This window comes from Pteropus medius, unplaced genomic scaffold, assembly GCF_902729225.1.
Source record: "Pteropus medius unplaced genomic scaffold, Ma_sr-lr_union100, whole genome shotgun sequence".
NCBI lineage: Eukaryota > Metazoa > Chordata > Mammalia > Chiroptera > Pteropodidae > Pteropus > Pteropus medius.
This window is the reverse complement of record NW_024344378.1, coordinates 59,061,346-59,082,352: the sequence shown is the minus strand read 5'-3', so window position 1 is coordinate 59,082,352 and position 21,007 is coordinate 59,061,346. Positions and strand designations below refer to the sequence as shown.

The window sequence follows — 21,007 nt, the reverse complement described above, 5'->3', positions numbered from 1 at the left end:
ACACACTGAGGCTTTGGAGGTAAATCTGGGTTCATAGCCTGGCTCTATTACTTACTAAATGTGTGACCTATCGGCCGTGTTATTTATTCTTTCTCAGCCTCAATTTCTTTATTGGTAATATTGTAGATTTGTACTTGGTTTTCAGCCCCAAAGACTTTCAAGAAATGACTTGCTATTCATCACCCAGTACCACTTCTAAATGTCTCTGGTGCTGACAAACACTTCCTAGAGGACCTGGTAGAACAGGTTGAACAAAATTCAACACGGAGATCTCAAGTTAACCTGCATATGTCCCAGTGGCCAAGGCAGAGGCTTTCTCAGGAAACATCCTTGGAATAGAGATTAGGAAACTTCAAAAAGGGAATTCTCCCCAGTACAAAGCAAGAAGAGAAAGATTCGACTCACAAAGGGTAGCTACAGCTTCACTGAGTTCTTACTCATGTCTGTAGAAAAGCAAGCTGTCCAGAGTGAGGGTGGGCTGCATGTAGCCTAGAAAAAGGAAAGTCGTGGAGCAAGACTCACAGTTAAAAATCACAAACCACAAAATAAAAAATAAAAAATAAAAAAACAAGGAACCATCAGTAACAGCCACAGAAACAACAGATTGGAGAATCAGAATCTCAAAAGACACAGAAAAAAATAATTATGATTTGTATGTTTGAAGAAATAAAGAAGAGAGAAACACAGGCAAGGAAAAGAGCTATAAAATCATCAAAATTATTTGAAAAAGAATGAAACAGTATATCTAGAGATATGATCACTGAAATTAAAATTCAAAAACCTAAATAGCTGAATTAAATCCCCAGCTAATAGGAGATTAAATGAATTGGCAGAGAGATCAAAAGAAATTGTACAGAACATAGCACAGAGAAAAGACGTGGAAAATGTGAAAGAGAAATAGAAGACATAATAAAATAAAAGACAGAATAAAAAAGTAAAGCACACATATCATTGGAGTTCCAGAAAAACATAATAGAAAAAATATAGGGAAGAGGTAGTAAATTAAGGAGAATATCCAGAATTGAAGAAAGATATCAACTATTAGGTTCAGGAATCCCAATGAATTTCAAGCAGAATAAAATTTTTTTTAAATAATCCAAATTAAGGCTCATTATAATAAAACTATAGAACGATAATCATAAAAAATCTTAAAAACAGCCTGAGAAAAATGACAGACTACCTTCAAAAGAAGAACAATGAAAATACAGTTAATTTCCCAGTGGCAACAATGGAAGCTTTTTGCTACCATTCCATTCTGTGAGAAAATAACTGTTAACCAAAATGTATACCCAGAAAAACTATCTTTCAGTAATTAGGAAGAAAGTAGACACTGTCGGACAAAAACCAAGAGAGTTTGTCACAAACAGACCCTCACTAAAGATCTAACACATATATTTCTGGCAGATAGGAAAATAATCCCAGATGGAAAGATATAAATGCAAGAATGGTGAGCACAGATATTGAAAAATACGTAGGTAAATCTAAATAAACATTGTTTAAAACAACAATAATAAATTCCTTATTGAATAGATTAACTAAAATCTGATAGAATTAAAATATTGGGGAACAGTAATATATATATTAGGAAACAGTAATGATATTAAGGGCCTAAGATCATTACATGTTAATTAGAAGGAAGATAAATATAAACAGTAGCAGTGCACACTAGTTAAACATTATGAGGATGCCCGTTAAATTATTTTAGGGTAACCACTAAAAGACTAATCAGAGAGTGTAAGTCCAAACTAGTAGATAAAAAAAAATTTTTAAAAATCAATTCAAAAAAGGCAAGGATTAAAAAAAGATTAAAAGGGAAAGTAAGACACATAGAAAATGTAAAATAGCAAAGTATATATCATTACAAATATATTAATAATTATATAAAATGTAAACAAAGCACATGCTACAGTAAAATAACAAAAAACACTAGTTTAGAAAACAAATAAAACAAAACAAAAATAGCTCTTTACTGTTTACAAGAGAAATGCCTAAAACCTAAGGACACAGACAGCTTAAAACAAATGAATAAAAAAATTCCAGGCATGTGCTAACCCAGAAAAAGCTAGTGTAGCCCTATTATTATTAGACATAAGTGTTATAGCATAATGTGCTGTTGGACATAAAGTTCATCACATAATGATAAAAATTTTTATTCCACTAGATGATGGAAAAATTATAAATATGTGTGATTCTAATAGCCTCAGATATATGTAAGGCAAAAATTAACAGAAATTGACAAATCTACCATTAAAATGGAAGATATTTAACGTACCTTAGTAACCGATATGCCAACCAAATTAAGAATCTTAAAATTTGAATATGACAATTGACAAATTTGATCTAAAGGATATAAATATAACAATAAATATAACAAATGGAAAATATGAATTCTTTTTAAACACACATGGAATATTTATGAAAATTTACCACATTGAATCACCAAATCAAGCTCAATGAATTTAAAAAAAAAATTAGCACTATGCAGTCCACCTTCTCTGATGATGATAAAATTAGAAGTCAATAACAAAAGTGACCAAAAATACTCTGTAACTCTGGAAATTTGTAATTCAAGCAAGATTTAAGAGTAAAACTATAAGTCATAAAGGAAATCAGGAAGTAGTGCTAAATTATATTAAAAGTACAACATAAAAAAAAAAGTTGTGTGATACAGCTAAAGTAGTCATTACAGAGAAATTTATGTTAAAAAAAAAGACTGAAAATTAGTCTCCTAATAATTAAATTAAGAAAAAGAATATCAGAATAAACTCGGAGAAAGTAGAAGGAAATAATAACAAATTTAAAAAAAGAAAATTTATGTATGAGAGACAGGAAAAGCTAACAGCTGGTTCATCGAACACATAATAAACCTCTGGGGGACAAAGAAGAGAGAACACAAATGATAATGTTAGGGGAAAAAGTTAAAAGGATATTGTAAATAGTCTTATGCCAATAAATTAAAACTTAAATAAAATGGGAAAATAAACTTCAAAAATATCTTACTAAGAATGATTCAAGAATAAGCACGAATTTCTCCTTACAAGAATAAATCTCACAAGAAAACATCAGGCTCATGAGGTTTTACTGGCAAGTTCTAGCACATCGTTAACAAAAGAAGGAATACTGCTCAACTCATGCTATGAGGCTAGCATAAATTTTATAGTAAAAATAGTCAAAAAAAGAGTGTGAAAAGCCAAATTTTCTCATGAACAAAAATTCTTTTAAAAAATTAGCAAATCAAATCTAGCAATAATTATATCATGAGCAAATTGTGCAGGAATGCAAAATTAGAAAACCAATTAATTTACCAGATTAACCAATCAAACAAAACAATCATATGATTATCGCAGTAGTTAATTTGACATCCAACCCCCTCCCCCACCAACTCCTAACATTGAAGTCTGGCCAACAGGGACTCTCTTTGGATAAAAATGTGTAATATCTTTCAAAAGAGCGCTCTGTAGTATGAAAGGCAAGATGACATAGAGAAGTGGTAGACAATGTTAATTCATGTTTTGTTATTGTTGCTTTAGAGGAATGAAAAAAGATACCAATTGTTTTGTTCTTTCATTTTTCCCCACCAGCTCTAAGGGGCATGGAAGGTTGGAGGGTGGTTCTTTGAGCTCTCTTGTTTTAGTGGAATTCTGTATTACAGGAATGAAAATAAAAAATAGTTTAGGAAAGACTGAGCTCATTGAGGAGATTGGCCTACAGAAGTAAGAGGAGCCACTGTCCTTGCTAGGGAAAGTGGAAGCAGTAAAAAAGAACAGAAAGAGTCCCATGATTGGGAAGGATACTATGATTTGTGTCCTGTAAGTTAAAGGGCTTACCATCCCCTGGCAGTGCCCCGGGGTGGAGGATGGAGCAGAATAGATAAGGCAAAGGCTCCCTGCCTATACCAAGGATACCTGGCACAGGCATCAAGGCTCCCAGGAGCAGCAAAGATGCCAAAGGAGAATATGAATCTACCTACAGAGTTCTGCTCTGAATTTCCAAGATCACTAAGCTTCCCTGGTTCTTAGTGACCCAACAGCATTCCTCACCCCTGTAATAACTCAGACTGGTTTTCTGTCAATGCCCAGGGTACAGGAATTTGGAGTCAACTTGATTTAAAGAAAATAAAGTCATCTGACATTTCTGCATATCTGGCTTACTGCACGTGTGTAGGATGGTTAGGTAGGAAATGAGAGACAGACATACACTGATGACCCAAATGCAGAAGCAGGCAGCAGAACTCTACCTCTCCTCCAGATCTGGCCACTGCTCAAAGTTGCCTTTGGGGTCACTGCTAGCTTCTTCCACCTGGGCATCCACAACTGCTTCTTGTCTGGCCCTCAGGGACTCCTTCAGGTCCCTGCGCAGGTGGAGGGTGCCACTGACCATGTTGTCCAGAAAGCTGAGGATCTGGAGGCAGCTCTGTATCTTGGGTGGGAATGAACTGGCAGAGGAAAAAGCCGTACTCAGTAAATCAGCAAATGGCCTGGCCTTTTTGTCTTCCCAGGAGTTCACAGGGGCTCCCTCTTCCTCCAGGGCCCCAAAACAGCCTAACGAGCAGAGGTCCTCAGCCAGCTTCTCAAAGAGCCCATTTCTCCTGAAGAAGTCACCATTGACAGGATCCAGGTGCAGAGCTGCAGACACAGCACAGAGGGTGTGCAGGACCAGGTCCAGGGTCTGGCTGGGGGTCACCGCCCCCCACATCTGCAGGGGGGGATCCTGGAGAGATCCCTCCAAATCAGAGAGCAGGGACAGCAGCCCATTGAACCCACTGGAGATTCTGAAAGCAGCACGGCCTTTGGGGTTCTCCAGGATCCGGAGTAGAGACTGAAACACCAATGAGATAAAAAATGAGTAAAGCCTAGGAGGCAGGTCTTTAACACTGAGCTCCTGCACATCCCTGCCAAAGCACTGAAGGCGCTCTTCCCTGCTCAACATCACAGAAACAGCCGGCTACCTGAAGAACAATTCTGAAACATTGAAAGTTCAATACTGTTCCTCTTAATGTTAATTTTAGGTTGCCTTTCAGAGTCTTCTTTCAAATGGCTGCTCTTGAAGAGTATGCTAATTTATAGATTTGATTTATTGTCCCATATCTTTACTTACATACATCTCCCTCCAGAAAGCTTTCCCTGACCCCTAGCTCATACTCATTCCAGGCTGAGTGCTCACAGAAACCCCTCTAATTCCCTGATCAAAACTCTTATCACACTGTATTGAAGTTGCTTGAAAATTGTCTCAACCCTCCACCAGATTGAGCACCATGCAATGAGGCTTACTCATCGCAGTGGAATATAGCATGTACTCAATAGATATTCACTAAATGAATGGAATAAACCATTTCTCATATTGCAAATGAGACTCACAGTGAAATCTATATAAAGTAGGCTATTATTATTTATCTCTCTCTCTCTGTGCAAGCATGGGTACTTCTATTAAATGAGCAAAGATAGTAAAATTAATCTACCTAAAATCTGATGTGAACATGTGAGGGAATCAAGGTAGAGAAGAGAAACCTTTAATGGAAGGAAACCCATAGGTATAGCATATAAGAGACCATGTGTGGAGTTTAGGCTATAACACACACACACACAGTAGAATCTACCTTCTCCGGATTGCTGAGATTTTTACTGAACAGCCAAACTTTTCATTCCTTCTAAAATTAAACATTTATAAAGCACTTAAGATGTGCCATTCATTGAGCCCAGTGGATAGTATACAATAGGTATTCAATAAATGTTTTGGAAGGAAGGAAGTACTGCATTTCAGAAGTTCTCATTCTAAGCTAAAGCTTTACCCTTAAAAGTAGAGCATGTATCGATGATTTTAGATAAATATCAAAAATCTCTAGCTTTTGATATTTAGTTACTTACTATTCACAAAAACTGTATGGGACTCCATCTAAGACCCAGGCACTTTATGCATGTTTCCTAAAGTGTGGCCAGTCCATGTGGTTTTGGCTCCAGGGGGAGATTTGAACTGTTTTGTCCTTTCAGATACTTAACGCTTTAGTGACACAGAGAAGACAATTGTCTACACATGCACAACATAGAGTCAGCTCCAGGATGCTTGAAACAAGGTTCAAAGAGAAAAAAATAAATTCCCAATTTTGGAGGGAGGGGGTGATGTCGTGTCTTAAATACATAGTTTAAGATGACAATCTATAGCGTGATGCATGAAAGTTAATGGACAAAGAGAAAACTGGTAAGTCAGGTTTAAAACATAAATGAATAAAAGAGGAAAGATTTTAAAAACTTCCATATAGAGAAAGTCAAATAGAAACTCAGTCAAGTTTCAGGTAACTATGAACTATGAAGTCATGTACCTTTTGGCGGGGGGGAAAGGTAATTTTCCAGTTCTATTGCTAAAATGCTGGCAATTCTAACCTAACACTAGTGTTTATCTGAAACAATATAATGTGTGCCCCTAATACCCAAATTTTGTTATCTAATATTATATTCTCTACATGAAACCTGAGCTGCTTGGTGGCCAGTCAATCCCATGTTTGAGTAGGAGAATACAAATTAGGCCAGGACTGAGTGAACACACACAAGCAAGGACTCTCAAAGATGACAAAATAATGACCAAGGAGTTGCTGTAAGGGTTTCCACTGCCCCATCAATGACATTTTGAGAAATTAAAAAACAAAACAAGACAAAGATTTTAGTAACTAGGAGAATCCACAAAAGGCCAAAGTCCACAATTATGTTCAAAATGGACAAATAATAATACAGAGTGAGTTAGAAAAATTCATCCTCGCCAATATGTGTTAATTGATTTTTCCTGGTAATAGAAAAAGAAAATGCATGACTTATGGTGGTAAGATCAATGATTACCCACCACAGCTCAGGGACATGACTATGGGGAAATTGAATTGTCATTTTGTTCTTTGAAAGAATCTCAACGTCAAGGCCACTTACTAATAAGGGATAAAATCAGAGTTGTGGAATATACTTTAGGAAATGGGCTTTCCAGACTGCCAGAAATATGGAGGCAAAAACAAAATATTAAGGACTAGACAATGACACCTGCTTTCTCCTGCCAGATGAGAACATGGCCTAACTACTTCTGAATTTGGCTCAAAACCAGGAAAGGTTAATATTTGTAGACATGTCCTTAAAGAGAAGCATTTAAATTGTTAAAGCAGGTTCTCAAGACTAGTGATCCTCAGTGAATGTAAAAGCGATAGCATGGCAACACTGAGCTTTCTACACTAGGCAATATCTTCCTCTGTGTAGCAGTATCACACAGTGATAGTAGTTGCCTGCTCCTATCATCTATCCTGGGGACACCAGGGTCAGAAAAGGCCATCGGTATATGCTGTCTGTGCCTGCCTTGTGTGAGAAACTCACTCCTCATAATATTATTCCTTCAATGGAATTAGAAACATACTCTAACCTTGAAGTATGTGAGATTGTGCTTTCTTTCTGCCAACTGACAATCCACAGGCAAGGCTGAACACTGGTGTGTGTTATAGCATGCACGGTATTGTCTGAACCTGACCTTGTGCCTGGTCACATGACTCATGCCATGAAAAATAAATCATGAAGACATCAGGAAATCTTATGCTCTAGGATGTTAAACAATCCAAATTTATGTGAATGCTTTCAGTGGCTCCTAAAACCACTAGGGGTTGTTTAAGACAAATAGTGTGAATGAAGCACTTCTGTTTATCACATAACAAAACGAATAACAAAAAGTGAGAATAATTAAAGAATAAAACTGATCAAATTATAGACTATTGTCTGAGCTCTGGATGGCCACTAAAAACCCCTCTTCCCTCAAGACACCACCTTCCGATTATCCAAGTTGACAACAGATATTGCTTGAAAGGACTCCATCATTCAAAGTGTTGAGAACAGATATTTTAAAAAGAGAAGCAACCCAATAATAATCCTCTTTACGATCTGTGTCTCTCAGAGGGTCTGTTCCCTGTAATTTCTAAATGGCTCTTTTCTCCTCCTGTTGGGAGGGAGCAAGAGAAAGAGATGGCTGTCCTTAATTGTTGCTTAGTTTGATTTATTAAATTCAGAGTCATTATCTAAAATGGGGGTAATCTCATTAGGACTTAGACTGCTCTATTATTTCTTAGGATGGGGTTAATTTCATATTTGCAGAGTCATAAAATAAAGAGTTCGAAATCCAATTACAAAGGCTTAATTTCATAGCAACTAAAGAGAAACATTTCTATCATAAAGAAAAATAAATATTGCGATACTTCAGGAAACGATTTGTCAGGAACTGGGGGCCTAGGAGGAGGGTCTCTATTACTGTCATTCAACTTTGCATGATAATGCATCACCTAGGCTGGCTAGTCTTTGGAAAGGAGTAAATTTAATGAGATAAAGTCAAAGTAATCAGGCTAGGGTTGACACATTTCAAGAAAGGTCAGTGTTAAGCACATTTTCTCCTCCTTAACTCAGTTACCATGTCATAGTCTCTGAGTTAGTATTCCTCCAGCTTGAATCTATAAAATGAATGTCTGCAGCAAAGCGCTAACTATGTTAGGACTAACAGGATTTATTTCACATTCTATTATTTGTTATTCCTCATAATTTTCCATGTGTCATACTGGAAGACGGGTGAGGTAATACAATTAAGCTCAGAGTTGAGCAGCTTAATGTATATTAGCAAATCAATCTGAATTTGCACATAACCCAATCATGGTCCCACTGGCTGTGGAGAGGAAATTCATTTGCTTACATTATTCTTTAACTCAGTTATCATTTGCCAGAATTAGGTGGTGAAGTCACATGTGCTTCTGTATTGGTATGGAATTGCCCCTGGATTTTGGAAACAATTGCCCTAAATTGGATGTTTCTGGTGAAATTTTCTCAAGAGAAGCTGGCTGATTCTGCCTCAGAAAGGGAAGTGAGGGAGACACCATGATGTGAATGCACTTCAGAAATGGTAAACCTTTATTGGGGGGCAGAGGGTACTGTTTTTGTGGTTCCCCCATTCCATGACTTTCCCCTCATCTTACATCCTGACCCACTTTGCAGACAGTGTTTCAGACAAATTTCACTCTCGACTTCTAAAAAAGGAGATCCAACCAGAAAGAGCTAATTTTACATCTTTGTTACTAAAGCTCCAAGATGATTTAGAAGAAACGCAGATCCCACATCAGACTGCAGCAAATGTTGGCTATTCGCTCACATGGATCAGTGGTGGCTGAGTCTGGAACAGACTCCTGGGCCCCATCCCTCCCCACTACCCACTGGGGCAGCAACGTGTTGACAGCCATGGTCCTGGGGGAGTTATGACAGCTCTAGGCACCCTCCTGACCACCCAGCAGTGACTTGGCACCCAGGGAGAAGAAAGCACATTGAACACAGGGTATAATTGTTAAATAAGCTTACACTGCTTATCCCTGACATGCTCTCTTGATAGCATGATTTGGAAATGATATTGAATCTGTAAAACACCATAATGGCTTTACATTGCTAATTCTGGAAATTCAGCCCTATTACCCAAGGGCTGACATTCCAATAAGGTTCCTCTGGGCTATAGAGTAAACAAGATGAACTTTCTGTGAGCAAAGTGGTGCACTCTTTTCTATGAACACAGAAACACTCATACTCTCCAAGAAAAGTAAAATCAAAACTTTCCTCTCTGTATATCTGTTTGACTTTCAATATGAAAATGTCAGAAATATATGGGGATTACAATTATTTGCCCAGTAAAGAACCAAAGTCCTGACTGCCTTGGCCCATGTCTTTCTTGTTTCTTATCACAATAAGGCAAATGTAAATACAGCTGAACATAGGCATGTTGGAAAAAATGCAACAAACAGCATGGTGAAGAGGATTTTAAGTCGCTAGTCTTAGGTTCAAACTCAACTGCACCATTTAGTATTAGAAGTTCTCCAGAATTGTCTCCATTGGAACATTAAGACTGGACCACATACATGAAGCTAAGGTCCTTCCCAGCTGTAAATTGTCATTAATTCTTGATATCTCTCCCTGACTGTCTCCTTTACATGCCTTCTTCAATCCCTTTACTTCACATAATCATAGGACTCTAGTGTATTTCAAAAGACATTTAACTTTGTTTTTGCATTTCATATAAATCCCTTTACAGGTTTTGCAGGGTTTTTGCGGGGAGGAGGGTGGCTGTAATTAAATCATAGTTTCGGTTCTTGTCATTTGATAAATACATGATAGTCATGGGCATAATGCCACTTTTAAATGAGCTTCTCGTGATGCTTTGGCCACATCAAGCACTGCAGGTTTAGACCATGTGATGACAGTAACACAGCTACGTCAGTGTCTGACATTGGCTCTGCAGAACAATAAAGTAGATAAAATAAACTGAACACCATTCTCTAAATGTTAAAATGGTTTTGTACAAAGATGGTCATGGCTAAGTAAGGTTAATGATTTAATTTCGGAACTCAGAGTAACTTTGTATTATTTTTTAATTCACCAGTTTTCAAGCGTGGTATGTTAACAACACATAAGTGTGTATTTTATATGGGACTATGTTACACATACATGTGAACGGTCCCAAAGTCAGCTTCCTGGGAAATATTTGAATTTACATCTGCTCTTCTCTTAAACAGCATATAACAAAAGAAAAGGAATTTTTTTAAGGCATAAACCCACAAAGACAAAAGGAATGAAAAGGCAGGAACAGCAACAAAATTGTGAAAGTATAATGCAGAAGGGATGGTGGCAATGATACTTATTATCATCTTCAAGTGTTTTAAGATAATTTGATGATTGCTAAAAATATTACAAAAATAAAAACATATACACCTCTTGGTTGCCCAAAGGTGGCACCCTCGTTTTACTTCTCCCTGACACTCACAGTTCCAGTGTCTTTGATTACCCTTTGCTTTCTTTGCCCAGCTCAAACATTCTCTGTGCACCTTCCTCAAACATGGAAGGCAGCTCCCAGATGACAAGGGCTGTTTCTCACTCAATGTTATGTCCCAGGCATTCTGCATCAGACCTGGTAATTGCTATATGCTCACTGAATTCTGGACAAGTAAACAAGGCAGCTACTTGGGCACCACTGATTCAGGCTCCACTTCCTTAGTTTACAGGGTTGCTGGAAAGTAGGTGCCCAGCCAGGGACTACATTTTCTGGCACTCTTTGAATCCAAAATGAGTCCTGTTCAAAGTTCTGCCCAAAGGAAATTGGACAGAAGCTAACATGTGCCATTTCTAGGCCCAAACAAGGATTCCCTGTGCAATTCTCCATTCTCTTCATTCCTTTATTTACTGGCTGGATTAGCTGCCCAGGTGACAGCTGTCCCTGAATGATACCCCTCTAATCATTGATCGGACTGTATGGACATAAGAAAGAAACTCCTAATGTGTCAGGCTACTGAGGAAGTAGGGTTTATTTGTTGTTGCATCTGGTACTACCCTACCTGTGTAATACAGTAACCAACTGAGTGACTGAGTGAATGAATGCAAGGGCTGATGTCAATCACCCGCTACATGTCCATGGGAAAGCCCATCACAAAGAGGACATTACCTTCAGGAGATCCAGTTTCAGCTGCAGCTCCTCTTGAGTGGATGAGCACAAAGCACCCACAATGATGCTCATATACTCCTCAGCATTGATGACTGAGAGCTGCTCCAAGATGCTGAGTGAGGCTCCCCGGTACCACTCATCGTCCAGGAAGATCTTGATGAAGGGCACCATGCCATGGTCTTTGAGGACAACTGCAGACCAGAGAGACAGTATGGGGCTAGAATGCTGAGGACCTCGGCACCTTAGTTTCAATTACAAGGAAATTGTAATTGAAGTTCCTTACAGTGTCCTAGTCTGTTTTGCTACATTCTCGTGTGTCTCTTCTGCCCACTAGAAACTTTTTTCAAAATCTATACTCACTTTTAAAATGAAAAGAGGAAAAGAGAAACTGTGGAGCTGAGAGTTAAAAAGAAAACCTGCTTTCTTCTCCAGTGAGAATTCTGTTTTTGAAAAATGTCTTTCTTTTTTTTTTACAGAAACTTAAGTAATATAAACTTTAACTAGATATACTTCTGCCTTTTATTTCAACATAATTTCCTAATCCAGGGCAGATGGCAATTCTCTCTCTTCTCTCTGCCAAAATTCTCAGTGAAATCAAACCATAATTGAAATTAATAATATATTTAATTCCTAGGTAGTTTCTTGGGAAGTGGAGGATGTGGAATTAAAGAAATTTGGCTGGCGGTATGTTTTTGTTTAAAAGTAATCCTAAGAATTTTTTCCCCAAGATTGATATTTGATGTTATCACATGTGGAATGAGAACTGGGAAGTAACTGGATTGTTCAAATGTGGATGTGACTGGTCAATTCCATAAAGCATGGGTTCTCCAATTATGGATAAGATGCTCCCTACATGGAAATCGTCTTGGAAGTCTGTTTAAAAGTAGATTCCTGATCTCTACCTTGGCCTGCTTCTAATTAAATCTATAGGAATATGCATTTTAACAGCACCTCCAGGGAATCTTTTATAGCCTAACACTAGAGACCCTCTGCCACAGGAAATAATCATTCACTTTTGGTATAATTGGTCTGTGAGTGCTTCAGATAAAGATGCTTCAAATCACCGAGCCCTCTGATGTCACTTTGTTAAAGCATCTGTCACTTTGTTGAAGCTTCATAGTATAAAATGTATGAATGTATATTATATGCACATATTGTTTTTAAAAAGTTTGGAAGCTGCATGATCTTAGAAAGCTAAAAATTTTTTTGGATGTTCGGAGTTAAGTCCATTATAGGCTGGAAGCACATCAAATTAACTCTCTTAAAAATGACAAATTTTCTTTGTATTTTATTATTTGGATTTTTTTTAAGCATCTAGTCAGTGCAGCAGGATCTTAAAGGATTTCACATTAAAGGGTGGGGTGAGGGGTGCTTTGTGGTCTCATAAATTTAGAATACACCTTTCCTCTCAACCTTATTTAGCAATTTTAAAAGAAAAAGGTGTCAACTGAGATGTCTACCAATTTACTGATGATCATTGAACATCAACCAGCAAATGGACATTAACCACACATTAGTGCTGGTCATTCCTTTGAACATTGACATAAATCACCAAAAATAGTTACTGTTTTACCAAGCAGTGACAAGACAAATTTGGTGCCATCCTTACCCGCATTCCGAACTGAGCCTTTCAGAAGTGTGACTACAGTTTTCAGCATCACACAAGTCAGTTCCCTTTCTGGATCCTGAACACTGGGAGTGGACTCTTTGCTTCCTGCCATATTTAAGAAACAATAAAAAAAAAAGTAAGTGCGTATGGTATGATCCTAAATCTTTGATTCCATTAGTTTTCTATCCTGTTATGGAAATAGAAGATAATGCTTCTATTATAAGGGAATATGCATCTCAATTTGTAAGATGTAACTCGACTGTCCCTTAGAGCAATATTTCTTCAACTTGAGCACATCGAAATTTTCTGGAGGGCTCACTGTTAAAATCCAGAAGCTGAGTCCTTTCCCCAGAGTTTCCAACTTAGGAGATCCTGGGTAAGGTCTTATAATTGCATTTCTAACAAGTTTCCAAATGATGCTGATGGGCCAGATCTGAGGACACCTCTTGGAGAACCACTATCCTGCATAATCTCTGAAGCTCTGCCTTCTTGAGTTTCATTTGGACACTTGTATAGTTTGCCATTCCTGCCAGGGAGGGAGGATTGCCAGCTCACACCACAGGCGTGAAGATGCCTAAGAGATTCTGGGGTAGATAGATGTCCCCATTAGATCCGTGAGGGCAAACCAGGTCTATGTGTTCAGCATTGAATCCCCAGTGCCATAAAATACCTGACATGAGAGGAAAATTCAATACATAGTTGGGGGAATGAATGAATGAATGAATGAGTAAAGGTAGAGTTTATTAACTAGGAGACAAATATCTAAGAAACAACAAGAAACACTTAACAATAGAAAGCATAAAGTAAGATTGGATACATCAGCTCACAAAAAAAAGTTCGAATTCTCCTGGGACTGGTCATAGGTCTGGGATTGGGATTAAGAGCAAACTCAATGTCAGGCTGCTGAAAAACAATATATAGTTAAGATAACACAGAGAGTTAAACAAAAAGACTGTGTAAAGAGCACTAGAAAGAAGAACACACAAAAGACACTCCAAGGCCTGACCTAGGGCCCAGCTATGCTAAGATGGGAGTGCCTTATCCTCAGCCCTGACACTCCCAGGGAAGCATGGGTACTTCCTGAACCCCAAAAAGTGTGTAAGAGCTCCTCCTTACAAGTTTATCTCAGTCTCCCATAAGGTAGCACAGAGCCTATAGGGATAAGATGACCAATGTTTCTCGAATACTTATTATGCGCTAAACACAACAATGGGTCATTTTCAGATATTTCCTTGTTGAATTCTCACAACAGCTCTATGATATACATATATATGTGTGTATATATATGTGTGTGTGTGTGTGTGTGTGTGTGTGTGTGTGTGTGTATGTATATATATATATATATACACAAACACACATATATGTGTGTATGAGTATATATATATATGGCTTCCTGTGTCTCAATGTCCCTCCAGGCTGAAATCCCAGAGGGGCAGGTATAAACAGATTGAGGGAAAGCCGTGGGGATCCGAAAGTAGTTTTCACTCCAATTCCTGTTTGAAAGTTGGTAGAAGTGGGCATTGCAGACAACCCCATAGAGTGGCCCCAACAGAGTATGTGCATGGGGTGTGGTTAGTCAGTGAGAGAGCCCAGGATATCACTCCTGAGTGCACTCTGGCCTGGACAGAAGGACCCTGAAGTCCCACAGGAGGAGGAGAAGTTGATAACTTTGAGAGTCCAGAGTGTAAGGGCTGAGACAGGGATGAAAGGATGATGCCAAGGAGCCATGGGTGCACAGCTCAGCAAAGTACACACAAGACTCAGAGGGACAAGCCAGGTAGCAATGACCCCTGCTCCAAACGGAATACCATTGAGCCTAACAACACTGAGTAAGCAAGTCAGCCATAACCCAGCTGACCTAGACAGGTCCCCAACAAGAGCCCTAAGCCTCTCTGATTTTTCTTTCCCCTTTGAATTACTGAGGACCAGTCCTTCCCTCTGCTATCTCCCCATCTAAATATTCCGACAATATCTAGTGAAAAAGACCTCTGAAAGCTGAGAATTCATCGGGCAGGAGTTAGCCCCGTGAGTCTGTTTAAAGTTACACCCATCCTCCTTATTTCTTCATGGGAAAGATCAGGCCAGTTATACAAAATAGAGAGGCTGCTGCTCTATGAAGTCATGTGCCCCAGGGGTACCTTTTCTGGCCCCCATGGCACTAGGTGACATGGGCATGCTCACTTTCTCTGTTATGTTGGTGGGTGGCAGGGCAGACATGCAGACCAGGCCCAGCTAACACTGACTCCCAGTCTGTTCCCCCACTCCCTGCCTCTGACACTCCTACACACCTGACTTCCTCAGGATCTTAGCCCGCTTCCGCAGCTGGGCTAGCAGCAGGCCCAGGAGCCCCGAGTCCCGGAAGATGTCAGTGAAGAGTGGGTCCACGCTGGCTATCCTGAGGACACTCTGCAGAGCCACGAGGGTACAGAGTGGCTCAGGGCTCTCCTTGATCAGGCGCTGCACCTTTCCCAGAATCTCATGGGGCACATAATGCAGCTCGAACACCAGGGCCTCCAGGAGCTGGAAGAAGTGCATCTGCACTTGGGCTGGCTTCAGGGGTACCATCTCCACAAACTGCGAGATGGGCTGTAAGGTCCACTCCAGGAGGAAGAAGTTGCGGGCATTCCAGGACCACATGGTTCTGATGGCCAGTAAGACTTTCGTGCAGAGAATAGAGTTACTGGCTTTGTGGAAAACATTCTGTAGTACTTGGAATGCTTGAAGATTCTTAACAGTCACCCCTGAAGATGAAAGAATAATCTTTCAAGTCATTTCTCCTGCCTATGCTTAGAAATACAAGTTTGCATTATCATTAAGAAATATCATTTAAAGTTCCTATTTTCTGACACCTGCAAGTAAATGTCTATCAGAAGTCCAGAAATCCAGTTGCCCAAACTATAAGGCTGGAGTTGCTTTATCCAAGATGTGACAGGTAATTGAGCACTCAAAATGTCACTCTAAACTGAGATATTCTATGAGTGTAAAAATGCACACCAGCTTTCCAAGACATAGCACAAAGAAAATAATGAAAAAAATATATCATTAACAATTATTTGTATTGACCCTATGTTAAGATGGGAATATTTTGGATATACTGAGTTAAGTAAAATATATTATTATAAATAATTTAAGCTGTTTTTCTTTAATATGGCTATGAAAACACTTAAAATAAAATAAGGTAATGTGGTTCACATTATATTTCCATTGAGCAGCACTGGGCTGGTAGATTGGTTTCAATCAATTAAAATCAAATTATGTGAAAGATTACTAAGCAAAGTCAGTTTCATTTCTAAACAAGCTGTTAAATAAAGACACCTTTCAAACCCACCCCCTCCTGTCTTTCCAACTGGAAAGTTAAACTTCATTCTCTCTTGCCCTGGAGACACTTCATCTGAAAGCTCCCTGCCTCCGGCCTTGGACACCAGAGATGTTTCTGGAACTTCTCTTTGATCCAGACACTTCCTTGTGACCCTGCTGGAGTCCCATCCAATGTCTTTTTCCTGTACTAACCCCAAGCTCTGCAGCCTCTGCACTCTGGTCTGTGAAGGTCTCTGTGCCATTCCCCCAGACTCACCCAGATGTTTCCAATCTCCATTTCTTTCTCCAGTCTGTACTTTCTGGCTTTAAACTTCTACCCCTTCCTTTGTACCTGGACAACCCACATTTAGCCTTAAAACCTCATGCTCTATACAGGATTTCTTGACTAATTCAGATACCCGCCTGTTGTCACCACTGCGCCTAATGCATTTATCAGTCAGTTATGGAGCAGATTATTGTTCTGTGTATGTGCAACAGTCTCTACAGAGAATTTGTAGGAAGCAAACACCTTGCCTGTTCACAGTGGTGCCCAGGATGGGGCAGAGTGTCCACTGCACAGAAAGCACCAATGAATGCTAATCAAATTTATCAATCAATCAATCAATCAATCAGTCAGTCAGTCAGTCAAATCTTAGAGAACTGAGGAGGCACTGACTCTGAGCCTGGGTGACTGTTGCAGAGTCATCAGTCCCCATTATGTAATCAAATGTCACAGAATAAGTCACACCGGAGGTGGCAACAGAGATCAGAAGCTCCCTTCATCATTCAAGTTTTTGCTTTTATTAATCAAAGATTTCCTTTAAGTCTCACCTAAGACATTTAGAAAAATCTGTAAGAGAGAGATTTTAAATCCATTGTGTCCCTGACATGTGCCAAGTGTTTGTTTCTTTACAAAGAATCAGAGAAAGATCTATGTAGCTTTGTCAGGGCATAGCTCCAGCTGCTGCCAGGCACCCAGAGACACAAAATAACCCACCAGAAGCCTCATGATGGAACTTGAAGCCTTCCAGTTGAGGGTAAGTGACACTGTCAAACACCTTCAGTTCTGACTTCCCACAGGTGGTCAGCCACACCACCAGCCCGAGGAGCTCTTCCAGGTGAGGGTCCACTTCGCTCTGGGTCAGCCCTTCGTACCTGTAGGGATACATGAGGCCAGCTCCCTGGACTTCTTGGACAGAGCAGTCATGTTTGCTTATGGTACTCACTGTGATGCAGAGGTGATGCATAATAAGGTGCTGGAGAAGACCTCAAAGGTCTCCACCGAATCAGCAGCAAAAGGCAAGGGAGTGCCCAGAGTAAAAGTCACTCTATTTGCAAAAGTCAGCCTTAGATCTAAACGTACAGAGAAACTTGGGAAGAGCAACAGCATTTGCTCACAAGAAGGCTGCTTTCCGTGGCTGGGATCCCCAAAAGGCATGCGCTTCAGGCACCAACAGAAAAGGAACACCCCCAAAGTGAGAGATTTAGCATTTCCAAAGAGCAAAAAAATGAAACATCGTGGGAAATAATCGAACTTTATTAGACTTCCTTATGCTTATTTCAAGATAGAGTATTGTTTTTGTTTTTAGCTACTTATGTGTAGATGGACTACTTTGCTCTTCTTGTGGAGAAGGGTCTCTCAAGTCTTATTACAGCTCTGCCATGTCAAGAGTAAAAGTGTTGGCAGTGCAACTTCAATTAAAGTAGAAAGGAAAACCAATGTGCTGCAATAGGTCCTTCCTGACACTTCCTAGAATGGGCTAATTTCCTACCTCCTGCCTCCCACAAGAAGTCTGGGGAAAGCCAAGCCCCATATAATAATAATAATAAATAAAAAATGTTCTAGAACTGCTATGACATAGATCTCTATGGTAGCAGGAGCCAGTTGGTCATGGTTCAGACTAATATAAAGTGTGATGTCCCCATAAGGACATTAATTGTTATGTTCCTTTGGGGGAAGGCCCTCAGGATTGTCATATAATCACACCCTTTTGGAGACTCTGGACTGAGAGACTTCAGCCACCTCATCCAAGTCACCCCTCTAGACTGGCAGCCTAATTGTAGTGAAGTCCATAAAACACAGAGTAAGCTGCACCCCACAGAGGAAAAAGGCTTTTTATATTCTCAACAAAGCCCAGGAAAAATATATGTGGTCTTGCCCTTAAGTAGTTTTCCTAATATCAGTGGAAGAATTTGGAAAATCAAAGAATTTCTTTGATTTCCATCTCTTGGCGTATCCAATCCCTGCCAAGTCAGAGTGGAGAAATTACTCCTGACCCATTTGGGTTTACCATGGGTCAAGGATTTGAGGGAGAGTAGTTTGAGAGCTGATCCCAAAATACCAGTAGGGGAGAGGCACTGTGCAACAGGGAAAGGAAGAAAGCCAATACAGAGGATTATCAAGCAAGTTCCTCATTGGGCCACGGAAGTTTAATCCTCTTGGGGACTCTGGGAGGCAGAATAGAGCCCCAATACCTCCACAAGGGGCAACTTTGCTAGGTATTTATCAGATTCTGCCAGTCATTGCTTGAGGGCTGGTCCTAAGGGTTGCTAATTCTTTGGCACTTCCAGTCCCCAAGCATTTAGGCAGAGCTAGTTACAGCAGTCCCGGAAAGCCCTCCAGCACAGTCATAGAGGTTCTGACAGTTGTTTGTCAGGCCCACAGGCATGTAAGTGATACATACCACCATAAGGACTTGGTAAAACTATTATCACAATCATTCACTGGTTCTCTGAGGAAGTGGCTCTCAAACCTGCTGCACATTGAATCGCTTTTGCAATAAAAGTCTCTCTGGCCATGCTCTACAGAGATTTGTATTTCAGAAGACACTCTGAGAAGCCTCAATATCTGCCTTTTTCCAAAGCACCCCAAATGATTCTGAGGACCTAGGTTTGGTGGTTTCTCCCACACCAAGTACAGCCACTTACCGGAGCAACACTTTGAGTAGCAGGGGGTAGCCCTCCCCATTCTCAAACTCCAGGAGCAGAGCCGAGGAGACAAGGTAGGAATCCTTCACAAAGCCCAAGATGAGGTTCATGGCCTCACTCAGTTCAGGGGCAGATAGAGAGTCTGTAAGCCTGGAGAGGTTCTGGAGTGAGATCTTGATACAATCCATGGCTACAGGAGGAAAACAAAACACACCACCATCTCCTCAGAAGCACTAGCTTTTCTGCCAGTCATTCCCTCCCCACCCCGCCTTTAAATTGTATATCAAGATGTGAATGAGAATTAATCCAAAACATTTTTCTTTTGCCTCTTGGATCAAGAAGACTCCCCCATGGGAAGTGCCAGCTTGAGAGCCACATTCTGCAGACCCCAAAGGAGAACAGGCAAAATAGGAAGAGAAAGAAAGTCTCTTGGCCCTCCACTCCTAATTCTCAGAATGTGGAAGAGCCTAAATCCATTAGGTAATGAGATGCAAGACCCAAGGCTAGAGCATTGAAGGCCTTAAGGAAGCAACACTGCAGATGAGCAGATATTAGCTCAGTGGAAAGTGCAGGGAGGGATATATAAATATGTGATAAGGGGAGGGCAAACAGAATGAGGGGTTTGGAGCCCAGAAGTGTGGACCACAAGGGAGGGGGAGGAAAGCTGGGCCTGCTCCTGTGATGCCTGGCCATTCTGGTTACTCCAGAGCTGTAGGAAGGCAGGAAAGATTTGAGTCAGAAGAGATGTCATTGGATTTGCATTTTGATTGATTCCTATTGTTAGGGCTCTTTCATTGAAAAGAGTCTCTTCTGAGTGCAGATAAAGTCAGGAGAATTGCCTACCAAGTACTTAGTAGAATTGCTTACCAAGTGCTCAGCCCCTCAGCTGTGAGGCCTCAGATGCACCAGAAAGTCTGTGTGCTGGGCAGAGCAGTCCCAAGAGTTGAGAGCCTGGCAGGTAAGCACCAGGTCATCCCTTACTTCCAGACTTTCTCCTCAGCCTATACGCCCAAGGAAACTACCCATTCCCCTAAGGGAGTATAGTGCTCCAGGTGGCAGGCTCCTCGCTGAGGTAGAATTTTTCTATTCCAGGTGAGGGTAACAATACAGTGAGGAACACTCACCACCAATGCATGTAGCCTTTTTTCAGAAGTCTCCAACTCCAGTGTGTGTGTGGGGTGGGGGGGGGCAGCTCAGCCCTAAACCATTTCCTCCAGTCCCTGGCCTCACTAGGTGTTTTGAATCCCTAAACTGGGGCTGCCATTGTAGCCCGGGCTCACTTACAGTAAGAGAGCGGGCTTGAGCTCTCCCAGCTCTCACTGGCTGATGTTCTCCTTTACAGGAGGTCCCAAAAAGAAGAAAGACCACACGGCAAGTGTTTGAAAATAAGCAGGTCACACTGGCAGGCTCTGAGCCACTCCCTAAAAGATCCCATACCTTGGGGTCAGCCCAAGTATTGGAAAGCTATACTCCCAAGAAGCACTTCAGCTAGTAGAGCTGAGGAAATGACACATGGTGGGTGAGGAGGTCAGTTGAAGTAAACCTTTGTCAAAATGTTTCCCTTGGAGTTAGCCTGGCAGAGCTTCCCTCCCAGCTCTAAGAGGAAGCTAATACACTTTCCTGAGATTCTGTGAGCCAATGTGGTGTCTGCGCTTTCCCAGCATTGTCTGGATTTTCAAGAGGAGGCAGACGACGCTA

The 21,007-nt window shown here is 40.4% G+C and overlaps 1 protein-coding gene across 1 annotated transcript in view; it reads right to left on the bottom strand.

Moving 5' to 3' along the window:
• WDFY4 (WDFY family member 4) overlaps nucleotides 1–21,007 on the bottom strand; it is a 280,147-nt gene that overhangs the window by 225,653 nt on the left and 33,487 nt on the right. Inside the window, exons 7-12 of the mRNA XM_039870919.1 lie at nucleotides 19,310–19,529; nucleotides 17,379–17,536; nucleotides 15,373–15,825; nucleotides 13,085–13,189; nucleotides 11,476–11,666; nucleotides 4,238–4,818 (exon numbers count right to left, since the gene is read on the bottom strand). Of these exons, the coding sequence (XP_039726853.1) occupies nucleotides 4,238–4,818; nucleotides 11,476–11,666; nucleotides 13,085–13,189; nucleotides 15,373–15,825; nucleotides 17,379–17,536; nucleotides 19,310–19,529 (1,708 nt within the window). The remainder of the gene's footprint in view (nucleotides 1–4,237; nucleotides 4,819–11,475; nucleotides 11,667–13,084; nucleotides 13,190–15,372; nucleotides 15,826–17,378; nucleotides 17,537–19,309; nucleotides 19,530–21,007) is intronic.